Source organism: Ictidomys tridecemlineatus, chromosome X, assembly GCF_052094955.1.
Source record: "Ictidomys tridecemlineatus isolate mIctTri1 chromosome X, mIctTri1.hap1, whole genome shotgun sequence".
NCBI classification, from domain to species: domain Eukaryota; kingdom Metazoa; phylum Chordata; class Mammalia; order Rodentia; family Sciuridae; genus Ictidomys; species Ictidomys tridecemlineatus.
In genome coordinates this window covers 86,759,756-86,773,884 of record NC_135493.1, presented here as the reverse complement: position 1 = coordinate 86,773,884, position 14,129 = coordinate 86,759,756, and the positions used below count along the sequence as shown (strand labels likewise).

The window sequence follows — 14,129 nt, the reverse complement described above, 5'->3', positions numbered from 1 at the left end:
TAGTAAACCAAACAAAATAAGGAAAAGGAAAGTATTTGAAACAAAAGATAAGCAGTGGTTTAAAGAAAACAATGACAGGTTGGAGATATAGTTCAGTTGGTAGAGTGCTTGCCTCACATACATAAGGCCCTGGGTTCAATCCCTAGTACCACAAAAAAAAAAAAAAGAAAAGAAAAGAAAACAATGACAACAGAAACTAAACCTGGGTCAAAATGAAATAAAAACTATAATTTCAGATAATTGAGAAAAATAAAAACAGGTGCAAAATTATCTTTCAAAACTAATGGGGTAAGGGCTGGGGATACAGCTCAGTTGGTAAAGTGCTTGCCTTACATGCATAAGGATCCTGGGTTCAATCCCAGCACCACCAAAAAAAAAAAAAAACTAATGGGGTAAGTTAGATCCATATGTAGAAGAAAATGTGTAGCAAAGTCAGAAATAACTAAAATAAACTAAGTATTTAATTTAAGAAGCTAGGGAAAAGCAAAAATCAACTTCATAAGAAAAAAATAATACTGATGATGAACTTAAAAACCAGAAAAAGTTATATATTTTTCCACGAAATTGTTTTCTGAAAATGACTAGAGGACTGGAAAAGAATCTCTTCTAAGGAAAAGACACAATGTACATTGTATACAAGCACCTGGGAGAAGGATAACATAGCACATTCATTATGAATATGAAAAACAATCATTTCAAGGATTATGCAAGAATACCATGAATAATCTATAATAACTGTGAAAATATCCTTGAAATAGATAGTTTAGGAAAAGAAAACCTACAAAAATGAGTCTAGGAGGGTGGGCCAATAATCATTGATGTTATCAGAAAAAATTCTCAAAGAATTACACACATAAATGGTACCATGAATTAGTGGGATCATAGGCAAGCTCTTCAAGGAAAATATAACTCTTGCATTAAATTAATATTATGGGAACTTTTCCCTAATTGTATTAACTCGCTAAAGCACTAAACACAGTTTAGAAGTGATAGTATCCTTCACCAAAAACTTACAAAAGAATCTTATTTATGAATAGAGATGCAGAAATTCCAAATAAGGTATAAGAGTAAGTTAAATAAATTATTACTAAATTCAGCAAAGTGGATGAGCACACAATAAATATAAAAAAATATTAATTGCTTTCTTAATATACAAGCAATACATTTAAAAGAAAAAAGGATGATATTCATAACATTCTAAAAATGTTCAATACCCAGAAAAAACATTTTTAAGTCAGTAGGACCAATATTAAGATGATTTTTTAAATTAAAATGGTAAAAAAAAGATCTAAACAGATAAACTAAACAGATATGGCATAACTGGCTTAGAAATTTCAGTATTGTAAATATGTGAATTTTCCCTGAATTAATCCCAGTGGACTATTTTTGAAAACTTGACAAAAGTATTCTACCTGAAAGAAATAATATATAAAGAACAACAAGGGATATTTTGTAAAAGAAAAGTAAAGAGACAATAAAATGTATTACAGAGCCATAATAATAAAAACAATATATTACTGGTGTTAGAACAGGCAATCAGAGCAACAGAATGAAATTGGAAATACCATAAACAAACTCAAGCATATAGGCTAAAGATAGCATTTCAAAGCAGTGCACAATGAAACCAATAAATGGGGTTAGGATAAATGGATAATCACTGGGTATATGTATTTAGAGGCTGACACAAAACCAAAATAAATTCCAGACTAAGGGTTTAAAGTGAAGATGAAATTATAAATGTTCTAGAAAAAATTCAGAGAAATATTTATGTAATTTTGAACTGAAAAGACCTTTCTAAACCACAGAGGAAAAGAACTGATATAGAATTGATTACTTAAAATGCCAATACAGGGCTGAGGCAGTAGCTCAGTGGCAGAGCACTTGCCTAGCATGTGTGAGGCACTGAGTTTGATCCTTAGCACCATATAAAAATAAAACAAATAAAATAAAAGCATTATGTCCATCTACTACTACAATTTTTTTAAAATGCCAATACATCTGTGCATCAAACTAAAATACACAGGAAGGTATAAAACTCACAGGTAAGAGTAAATATGCAAAAAATTTCAGAATATATATATATATAATATGTAAACCATTCATATCTTTAATATTAAGAAACAATTAAAAATAATAGCTACCTTAATATATGTTAAGAGATAGGCAACATAGAAAAATATATAATGGAAAATCAAATTTTCAAAATTTGGGGAGGAATGAAACACAACTGTAGAGTTTTTTTATTAACATATTTTCTGCTTTTGTTTCTGTTCTTATCTTTATGATTATGTTAAACAAATATTATTTCAGAATAGCTTGTTATGATCAAAAGATGGGTTTTTAAGCCTCATGGTAAGCATAAAGCAAAAATCTATAATAGACAAACTAAAAATAATAAGCAAGGAATCAAAACATAGTACTAGAGTGATTCACTTAAGCACAAAGGAAGACTATAAGAGGAGGAGACTAAAGGAACTACACAAAATTAGAAAATAAATTACATAATGGCTGAAATTAAGACCTTATCTATCAACAATCGCATCAAATTTAAATGGATTGAATTCTCCAATGAAAAGACACAGTGACTGAACAGAGTTAAAAAAAAAAAAAAAAAGCAAGACCCACCTATATGTTGCTTACAAGAAACTCACTTCACCCCTAAGGAAACATATAGAATGAAAGTAAAAAGTAAGGAATAAAATATTCCATGCAAAATGGAATCAAAAAGAGAGTATAAGTGCCCATTCTTCCTTCAAATAAAATAGACTTTAAATGAAAAACAGTAAAAAGAGACTAGAGGCTATTATATAATGATTGATAAAAAAAAATTCTAAATATATATGCACCCAAATATTGGAACACACAATATACAAGATAATATTAGTAAACTTAAAGTGAAAGAGAGACTTCAATACAAAAATGGTTGAGGAGCCGGGCACAGTGGTACATGCCTGTAACTCCAGCTGCTCTGGAGACTGATACAGGAGGGTTGTGAGTTCAAAGCCAGCCTCAGCAACTGAGAGGCACTAAACAACTCATTGAGTCCCTGTCTCTAAATAAAATACAAAATAGGGCTGGCAATGTGGCTCAGTGGCAGTGGTTAAGTACCCCTGGGTTAAACCCCCAATATGAAAACAAAAAAAGAAGAAAAAATGAAGGAAAGAAGAAAGATCTCAAACTTATCATTATACCTAGGGGCTGTGGCTGTGGCTCAGTAGTACCACACTTTCCTGGTGTATGTGAGGCACTGGGTTTGATTCTCAGCACCGCATATAAATAAATAAAATAAAGGTCTATCAACAACTAAAAAAATATATTAAAAAAATTTATCATTGCACCTCAAGGAACTTGAAAAACAAGAGCAAACCAAACCCATAATTAAAACAAATAAATGAATTCAGCAAAGTTGTACAATACAAAATCAACATATAAAATATGAGACGTTGGAATAGGCAAGTATTTTTTTGGTCAAGATCTCAAAGCACAGAAAATGAAAGCATTAAAAAACAGGCAAATGGGATTACATCAAATTAAAAAGCTTCTATACATCAAAGGAAACAATGAACAGTGAAGAGATAACCAACAGAATGGACAAAATATTTGCAAACGATAAATCTGACAAGAGGTTAATATTAAAAATATACAAGGAGCTTTAAAACTCAATAAGAAAAAAACATTAAAAATGGACAATAGATCTAAATAGACATTTCTCAAAGACATACAAATGACTAACAGGTGCATGACAAAATGTTCAACATCAGTAATTATAAGGGAAATGCAAATCAAAACCATAATGAGACATCACTTCACTCTAGTAAGAATGGTTATTATTAAAAAAATTAAAGATAACAAGTGTTGGTGATGAAGGGAAGAAAAAGAATCCTTGCACACTATTGGAAGGAATGTAAATTAGTACAGCTACTATGAAAAACTGTATGGGGATTCCTCCAAAAACTAAAAATAGAAAATAAAATAAAATCCCATTCCTGCATATATATCCAAAAGAAATGAAATCAGCATTTCAAAGAGCAGTCTAAATTCCCATGTTTATTACAGCACTATTAACAATAGCCAAGAAATGGAAAGTTAAGTGTCCACCAAGAGATAAATGAATAAAGAAAATGCAGTACATATACACCATGGAATATAATTCGCCCACAGAAAGAATGAAACCTGCCAGGTACAGTGGTGCACACCTATAATCCCAGAAGCACAGGAGGCTGAGGCAGGAAGATCACAAGTCCAAAGCCAGCCTCAGCAACGTAGGGAGGCCCTAAGCAACTCAGCAAGACCATTTCTCAAAATAAAAAATAAATAAATAAAAATTAAAAAGGCTGGGGATATAGCTCAATGGTTAAATGTCCCTGGGTTCAATCCCTGGTAACTCCTGAAAAAATTTTAAAAAGAAAGAAACAAACAAATAAACCTGTCATTTGTGACATAGCCAGGCACAGAAAGACAAGTTCCACATGATCTCACTCATATGTGAAATCTAAAAATTTTGATCTCATAAAAGATGATTAGAATGGTAGTTATTAGGGGCTGGGGTTGTAGCTCAGTGGTAGAGTGCTTGCTTAGCACATGTGAGGCACTGGATTCCATTCTCAGCACCACATGAAAATAAATAAAATAAAGGTATTGTGTCCATCTATAACTAAAAAATAATTTTAAAAAGAAAGGCCAGGGAAGGTAGGAGTAGGGCACGGATGCAGAATGTTAATCAATAGGTACTGGATGATGGGAGCAAGAGGTTCTAGTGTGCTATTGCACACTAGGGTGATCCTAAAATAACAAAAAATAATGTACTGTACCATTTAAAAAATATAAGAAAGGCAAAATTTTGAGTGTTGAGTGTAGAGCAGAGGGAGATGAAGTTTGGGTTTTCCCTCAGAGTTACACAATCAGAAGAATTTATCAAAATGACTATATTTAGTTATTACTGCATTTATTCTGTTTGCAGACCAGAAATGGTTGGATGACTAATAAAGACAAGTGTTATCCATCATGTACAACCGCAAGAATAGGATCCTAATTAGAATAAGTAATACTCCATTTATGTATAATATGTCAAAATATACTTTCAAGGTTTTCACCAGAAAGAAATGATATCTATTTGAGGAGATAAACATGCTTAGCTTGATTTAAAAATTATGCAGTGTACACATGTATCAAAATCTAACATGGTACTCCATTAATATAGATAATTTTAATTTTTATCAGTTAAAATAAACTTTAGAAAAGATATGAACCATTGATAAATACAACAACTGTGATGGATCTCAATGAATTATGGTAAATGGGAAAAATAAATCCCAAAAAGGGTATTAGTACATGATCCCACCTATATACCATTTGTGAAATGATAAAATCATGGAGAGAAAAATTAGATGTCAATGACAGGAAAGTGAAGGAAGGGAAATTGCTGTGGCTATTAAAAAAGTAGCATGAGAGATTCTTCTGGTCTTGACTATAGAAACAATTACAAAGTTCACGCATATGATAAAATAGACTAAAATATATAGCATTATATATTGGCATCACTTGTGGAGCTTTAAAAAAAGATGTGTGCCTGGACTACATCTCCATAATTCTGATTAAGTCGATGATGAAACCTGATGCACCCCAAGTGTACCCCTAGTTGATAACTACTGCTTAAAGAAGGGGAATAATATATGCCTATAGATGTTAACAATGTGTGAGATTGTGGGATCACAGGTAATTTTAATTTCTTATTTGCTATAATAAATATGCATTTTGTGCAAAAATAATAGAAAAGGCCTCTTTAAATTTCAAAATCCAATGGCAGTTCACTAGAAATTTCTAACTTGGTAATGATCAGAAACTTTGGAGTTCTATTTTATGTACTTAAGATCTATTCAATTTCTACTCTTAAACTAATTTACTAGTAATGACCATAAGAGGAGAGACATTTCCATGCTTTGTTGATGTCGAAATATACTGTATCTACCACATTTCCCTTGTTTGCCACACCAAAGCGAGCCCAAATCACTTTTCTGGCACTTAATCAAGCTTAGAAAACTCTACTACTTTTTCTTCTCAATTATATAGTAAAACTGTGCTCAGCATACACAGACTATGCCTTATATTTCCTTGCAAATTCTATAGCAATTCATTCCATACATTTGACAAATATTTATTGACTCCCTACTATGTGCCAGGTAGTATTCTGGACTCTCCTTCCTTAGTATAAAATAATAAAGTATCCATAGTGGAATTTCTTCAATCCCTCAACAGACATCTGCCTATCATGTCTGTTGCCATATTGTCCTCCCTATCACCCATTCCACTCAAACTTGGAAGACTTTGTCAATGACCCCAAATTCAAATCACTAAATACACTTTTATAAGACTTTGAAAATGATAGAACCAACATAATTATCACTGTCTCTTCTAAAAAGTCTCTCCTTACAATAGGTTCTCACAGTATTTTATTTATAACATACTTAGAGTACTTGGTATATTCTACTTTGTATTATACTTATGTGTCTGCATATTTTATCTTGCCCCCTAAATCATAAGCTCCTTTAGAGCAGGAATTATAGTTTCTTCAGCTCTGGGGATCCAGTAAAATTTTACCATGTTTTGGCTGGTACTGTGGAATGAATAACCAAAGAAAGAGACAGAAGCTCCTTAAGGCAGCAGTTTTCAGGCTTACCTGTACCTCCACCAACCAGTCGACAAGAATGGCCCTCATATCACTGTTGATGTCAGTCTGTTTGTCCATGTATTTAATAAGTATGAAGTTTTCCTAGTATCAATGAGAAAGAAATGTTATAAACTCTCATTTTAGTTCCAAATTATAACTCAATTAACTTCTCTCTCACCAATTCTAACTCATTATTTTCGACTGGTATCAGATAGGGGCAGCTCAAAATAATTTTTTTCCAGACAAGTTCCAGTTATGCTTGGAAAATGGACACTTATTAAAGTGTTAGAAAAAGTATTGAGGAATCCAGGATGAATAAGGACTATTATTCCACCTGTGGCTATAGATGAATGCCAAAAAGAGTCTGTCCTCTTTTTCAAGCCAGTCTAAATCATAATAACATGCTATGTAGAACAGTATGTCTCAAAATTTTATATATGCACTACTTGGGGATCTGGGAGAACTTCAGATTCTGATTTAGAAGGTCTAGGGTGGGGCTAAGTTTCTGCATTTATAACAAGATTCCAAGTGAAACTGATACTTCTGAGCCAAGGTTCACATGTTTAGAAAAGCAAAATTGTCTCTTACTTTCCCTAAGGTATAGATAGTTCCTGACTAACAGTGGTTAACTTAATAAATTTCAACTTGATGATGGTCACCAGGGGAAATAATCTATACTCCATAGAGATCTGTATGTCTCAGCTAGGATGCTTCAACTCATGATGGGGTTTATCTGGATATAACCCCCCTCAAGATTCAAGGAATATGAGATATATTAGAAAAAGAATGGACTCTGAAGTCAGATAATCAATTGTTCTCTACCTATAGAGAAGAGAAGATATTCACCTACTAAAAATTCTAGGTGGTTAATAATCTTGATCTTATCTAGTCCCTTGTGAGAGACAGAAGAAATTTGGAATTGATAAATATTAGTAGTAAAGGAGACTAGCAGATTTCAAAAGAAAAAGAAAACTGCACCAGATTAGAGAGCTACAAAAAGCTGTGATCTAAACAAACAAACAAAAAAGTTGTATTCTTAAATTCAATGCCAGAAACATGCACAGAAAAAGGAGATTTCCAAAAGCAAATATCCAGAAATAAACTACTTGATCAATTTTGTGTCAGAATATCTCCTTCATACCTAGAACAGCATGATTATGGTCTTCAAGGTAATCAGACTTTAGTCCCTGTCCCAGCTCTACCACAGGCTAATAGTAAGACTCTGGGCAGTTTCCTCTAAATGTAAAAGGGTGATAGTAATACCAACTGTCATGAAATTAATGGGAGAATTCAACAAGATAATGTCTATAAATCTCTAAACACAGTTTCCAACTCATAGTAAGCTACCAATAGATACTAGTTGCTATTATTGTTGTTTTCATCATTATTATTCCCTTCCCTGTCAACTTGTAGGCTGAAGGAGGAAATGAGGACTAGAAATCATTGCCCACCCCCAGATACCTACATACCTCTCTATTTTTCAAGTAACTGAAGATATCCTTGGCATATATTGAATTGAAACATGGATCGCTGTGGTCCTTGTCAATATCTTCTGGTATGGTCATCTATTTAGAAATCACCAAAAGGATATATTGGAAGAAGAAAAGAAAGTCCAAGAAAATCTTAGCTCATACACATCAAGGATGACTCCTTTCTCCCCACTGACTTTTTATGCTAAGTTCCTCAAGCCTCATGTATCCTGGGCTATAACAGAGAGCCTCTTGGCCCTCTAGTACTCATACTGTCCAGTGATCCAGAAATGCCTAATATACGAATATCATGCCCTAGGAACAAGGTATCCTTTTTACAAGAATACTCAATTCTCTAATAAAGGCATCTTATTTTATTATTTTATCTATATCACCTGCCTTCTTAAGTTCCTTTTATGGCCAATTATTCTTAGTAGCCTTTCCCTTCCTTCTACATATTTTCCCAGAATGTTTTGCCCCTATGAGGGTTATTTCTCCTACTGGATGCTAAATCTCATCACTTCATTCTTCTAATTTACAACATGGAGACCACCTTCCTTGGGATATGTCCCTGTGAATTCTGCTCATATTTGACTAAAGTCCACTGTAATGCTGATTAAAATTACTAAGAAAGGTAATTTCGTGAATGAAATTGGCTAAACACTATTGCAAAGTCCAAATATATAGGACAATATTCCAGATGCTTTTGGATTTAAATACTTTCTGATTGCCTAGGTCTATCACTATGACAATCAGAAAGTCAAGATATTCTACAAGGGCTGTGGTGGCACATGCCTGTAATCCCAGTAGCTTGGAGACTGAGGCAGGAGAATTATGAGTTCAAATCCAGCCTCAACAATTTAGTGAGGTCCTGAGCAACTTGTTGAGACCCTGTCTTAAATTTAATATTATATATATATATATATATATATATATATATATATATATATATATATATATATATATATAAAGGGCTGGGAATATGGCTCAATTGTTAAGTGCCCCTGTGTTCAATCCCTGGTACAAAACAAAATATTCTAGCTACAAGGCCAGCAACAAAAGAAAAATGTCAAAGAACCTAGTAACTTCAAGCTAAGAAAAATAAGGTGATTCTGCATCACCTATCATTAAATAAAACTAGAAGTGAACTCCCAAAATACCCCCCTCTCCCAAAGTAGAAGGTGTTCCTATAAATTACTACATACAGTTCAATTCCTTAGGAAAGCAAATAAGAAGAAACCTCTTTGGGGCTATGGGTATAGCTCCTTGCAGAACACATTCTTTGCATATGCAAGGCTCTGTTTCAATCTCCCTAGCAGCAAATTCAACAAAAATCTCTTTTCTAGGAGCTACAAAAATACAGAGAACATATCATCAAGTTTAAGAAGAAAGATAAATACCTCCTTTTCTATGCTCTCGCTCTGAGATGAAAAAGGTCCTTTGGAATCAGGTTCACATTCACTGGACTGGCTGGTGGTACTGTACTGTGCATTGCACATGTTGGCAGCACTGGATTTGTCTGTACTGGTTTCAAGGGTAGTGCTGGATACACGTGGGTCGTTCTTAATATCAAAGGTCAAGAATGTTTTGGAAAAAGTGTCTTCCTTGTGAGTAGGATTTTCTTCCAAAGCCAAAGGATCTTTAAAGGAGAACTCCTTCCCAGTGATGGGTTTCTCGTCCAAGTCTAATATCTCCTTGAAAAGGAATATCTCCTTTGTGGTAGTTTTCTCCTGCATGGCTAATGGCTCCTTCTCCACATTGGACTTCTCCTGAATGACTAATGGCTTTTCAGGTATGGTCACCTTCTGAACGTTGAGCTTCTCCTGCAAGGCCCAGAGCTCTTTCAGGGTAGCCTCCATCTCAGCACTGGGATTCTCCTGTGAGGCCAATGGTTCCATGAAGAGGCCTCCCCCACCAACTGTGGGTTTCTGTTGCTCCTCGATGCTGGGTTTCTCATGGAAAGCCAAATCTTCCTTGAAGTGAGCTCCTGTGTCCATGGTATACTGCTTCTTAATGGTGGAATTCCTCGGCAAGATCAATGGCTTCTTGAGTACAGTCTCCTTCTCAATGCTGGGATTCTCCTGTATGACCAAGGGCTCCTCCAAGAGGATCTCTTTCTCTATGTTCAGAAACTCCTGCAAGATCACTGGCTGATTAATAACGAACTTCTCATCACTAGTAATGTTCTCATGCAAAGCCAACTGCTCCTGAGCATCAAGCTTCATTAAAGATAATTGCCCCTCTATGCTTGGTGCTTCCTCAGTGGAGGGCTCTTTCTCCAAATTGGAGAGCTTATTGAAAAGGGACTTCTCTTCACTGATGCTTTTTTCCTGCAAAGCCAACAGCTTCTCTGGGGAGTCTTCTTTGGTACTAGTCTTCTCTTGCAAGACCAAAGCTTTCTGAAAAAGGGACTCATCTTCATTGGTAGGCTTAAAATGCAAAGAATGTGGCTCCTGAAAGAGGAATTTCTTCTCAGTGATAAGCTTCTCCTTCAAAGTTGCTGGATCCTTACTATCTGATTTTTCTTCAGTGGTGATCTCTTGAAAGAATGATGGTTGCGTTAAGAGGGACACCTCCTGCTGGTTGGTATGCTTCTTTTTCAGTGAAGATGGCTCCTGGGAGAACTTCTCTTCAGTTGTAGGCTGCTTCTTTAAAGGCAATAGCTTCTTATAGAGTGATGAATTTTCAGATGTGGTCTTCTGCAAGACCATTGGATTCTTTACCAGGAACACCTTCCCATAAGTGGTTTCCTTCTTTTTTAAAGACACTGGTATCTTAGAAAGGACTGTCTCTTCATTTGTAGGCTTCTTCCTAAGTGACACTGGCTTCACATAGATGGAATTATTTTCTTTATCAATTATATCCTGCCAGTCTGACAGTTCTTTCCAGAAGGGCACTGAGTAAGTAGTACCCTTTTTTTTCTCTAAAGACACATTTTCTTCTTTAAAGGACAATGGCTCCTTAACCAGAGACTTCTCTTCAGAAGTAACCATTTGCAATACTAGTGGCTTCTTCATGTGGGACACTGTCCCTTGAGTGCTGGGCTGCTGCTTCTTTAAAGACAAAGGATTTTTGGAAAGGGTTGCTTTCTCAATGGTATGTTCCTTTGGAAAACCCACAGTTTCCTCAAGAAGTGATTCCTCCCTAGTGGGAGACTTTTGGGGAGTCAACGGCTCCTTAGTGAGTGATTTCCTCCCCAAGGTTACTGTCTGAGGCTTCAAGCAGGAGATCACCCCCTGAGTATTAAACTTCTTATTCAAAGGTGATGGCTTCTTTGTGTATGTTGTCTGCTTAATAATATGCTTCTTCTTATAAGAAACTAGCTCCATAAAAGATTTATCTTCATGGTTCCTATCCTCCTGCAATGCCCGTGGCTTCTTCAAGAATCCCACCACCTCTTGAGTCATGTGCTTCTCCTGCAACGTAGATGACTCCCAGGAGAGAGACTCCTGTTCAGTGGTAGACATCTTTCTAAAGGGTGATGGATTTGTGATGAGTGACTTCTCTCCAGAGGTGACCTTCTGCAGTACTAATGGTTTCTTCAAATATGATATCTTCCCTTGAGTAATGCATTTCCTGTTTGAAAAAGTCTCCTCAGTGGTAGGCTTCTCCTTAAAAGCTAATGACTCCTTGAAGAAGGACTCTTCTTCCAAGTCTATCTTCTCCCACAAGGTCAATGATGTCTTCGAGATGGCCACCTCTCGTTCGTTGGCAGGCTTTTCTTGCAGTGCAGATGGCTTCCAAAAAACGGACACCTTCTCAGAAGCAGACTTTCTCTTAAAGGACAGTGGTTCCTTAGAGAGTGACTCCTCTTCAGAGGTGACCTTCTGCAAAACTAGTGGCTTCATCACATTGGAGATCCTCCCGTTTGTGGCGTGCTGCTGCTTCTTTAGGGTTAATTGCTTCTTAGTGGGAGATGATTTCTCAGTTTTAGGTTTCTTCCGAAAACTTATTGGCTCCATATCAAAAACTTTGTCATCATCATTGTTATCCTGGGAAGTCCACAACTCCTCCCAACAAGACTTCTTCCCCTGATGTGTGCATGTCTTCTTCTTTAAGGATAATGTCTTCTCACTGATGGCAGTCTCTTCAACTTTATGCTTCTTCCCCAAAGTCACTGTCTCTATAACAAATTCATCATCACTGTCAGTCTGCTCCTGCAAGGATAGTGACTGCTTTAATAGAGACATGTCCTCATGATTTCTGCACTTCTTCAATGACATCTTGTTGATGTTTGTCTCCTCAGTAGTTGTTTCCTCTTTTAAAACTAATGATTTATTGATGAGTGATGCCTCTTCGGTAGCTGGTGTTTTGAAGTTGGTGGATATGTCTACAATGAGCGTTTTCTCCATTATATTTGGCACTGGGGTGGTAGAAGCTGTTACTGGTGAGATTTCCAACTTATACCTGCAAAGAAAACAATGTCTGAGTAAGAAGAATATAGTTCTTGCAGTCCTCACCTACCATCTCATTTTGTTGCTACATGAATTAAGGTCTGGAAGAAGAAAGGGCTTCAATCCCGAGAGACAAAGTAGAGGGTAAAAAATAATGGGAACCATATTAAATCAAGTAAGCAGCATACTATATAGTTTCTATGCCTAGGTCCCTACACTTTTTTACAATTTCCCCCTGAAATCCATTTTATGCTCTCTCATATGATTTATTACTTTTATTTTATACAACGACTTTTGTTATAATACTTATCACATTGTATGAGTTATCTGCTTACGTATCAGTCTTCCTCACCAGCTGCAATTATTTGTCTTTGTCTATTAGCACCAAACATCTGGTAAAACACAGGCTCAAATTAATATTGTTTGGAGGCTAATGAGAGAGGCAGGGTTGTAATTAATTTTGGTGGGATCTAATCACATTCCCTTCACCTTGGGTTATTCAAAAGACACTTTCCCAATGAAAGTAATAAAAAGAGACCAAAATAGAAATTTGTCACATGTGTCAGTGCAAAGCTTTGTTCTGAATAGCATTTTATGACCAATTAGAGTGCCTAACCTAGTGTGACAAAATCTCTGGAAGACTAGAAATCAGAATAAAAAAGAGTGATAATTAAAGGTAAATAAAATCTCTGAACAGGGGGAATACATGCCTCTAAAGATTAGATATCATTTAACTCCACTTATATGAAATATTCAGAATAAATACATCCATAAAGATATATCAATAACAAAAAGTAGATTAATGGTTACTGAGGCTGGGATCAGGAGGAGTTGGAGAGGGGGACTGGAAAAGGAAAGGGACTCCTAGTAGGGTTGGGGTATTTTTGATGGTTATAAAGTACAAAATCAGATAGTGGTAATAGCTATAGAATTCCAGAAATGAGGGATCCAACATGGCGGCCGGCGAGGAAGCAGCGATTCCAATATCTCCACATTAACGGGATCAGAAAGACCCATTAAAACAGCTACAGTCTACCTACTGAGGAACTTCTAGCAAAATTCCATTAAAAGGAGACCTGCCGGGAATTATGAACTGGGAACTAAAACCAGAGATTGTGTCAGACCAGAGACAAGCCAGTTCCACCCCTCCCTTCGGACACTCCGGCAAGGAGCCAGGGGCCTGCCATAGCAGAGAGGGGAAGTCACCAAAGTTCGGCCAAAGAGATTCCTTCCCAGCAGAATCTACTTTAGCAGGTGTGTGACTCCCACCCACATCATATATAAACAACCAGGAAACTTCAAAATCTCTCCGTGGGTGTGACCGTAAGGGCCAAAGGACTCTCGACCCCCAACTCCCCCTACTGCCAGTGACGTGGGCGTGACTGTAGGGGCAGAGGGAAGCAGAGAAGACTTCCCACCCCCAACTCCCCCAACCGCCAACTGAGAGGGCGTGACGGTAGGGGCAGAGGGAAACAGACGACACTCCAGACCCCCAACTCCTCCTACCACCAGCGGAGTGGTCGTGATTGTAGGGACTGAGAGAAGCAGAGGGGATCCTTGACCCCCAACTCCTATTACCACCAGCGGCGACACCAATGG

At 36.3% G+C, this 14,129-nt stretch overlaps 1 protein-coding gene across 2 annotated transcripts in view; it reads right to left on the bottom strand.

Moving 5' to 3' along the window:
• Positions 1 to 14,129, bottom strand: part of Ccnb3 (cyclin B3) — a 74,502-nt gene that overhangs the window by 14,068 nt on the left and 46,305 nt on the right. For both annotated transcript variants that reach the window (XM_078034870.1, XM_040280770.2), the window contains exons 5-7: positions 9,537 to 12,543; positions 8,137 to 8,232; positions 6,677 to 6,769 (exon numbers count right to left, since the gene is read on the bottom strand). In XM_078034870.1, the coding sequence (XP_077890996.1) occupies positions 6,677 to 6,769; positions 8,137 to 8,232; positions 9,537 to 12,543 (3,196 nt within the window). The remainder of the gene's footprint in view (positions 1 to 6,676; positions 6,770 to 8,136; positions 8,233 to 9,536; positions 12,544 to 14,129) is intronic.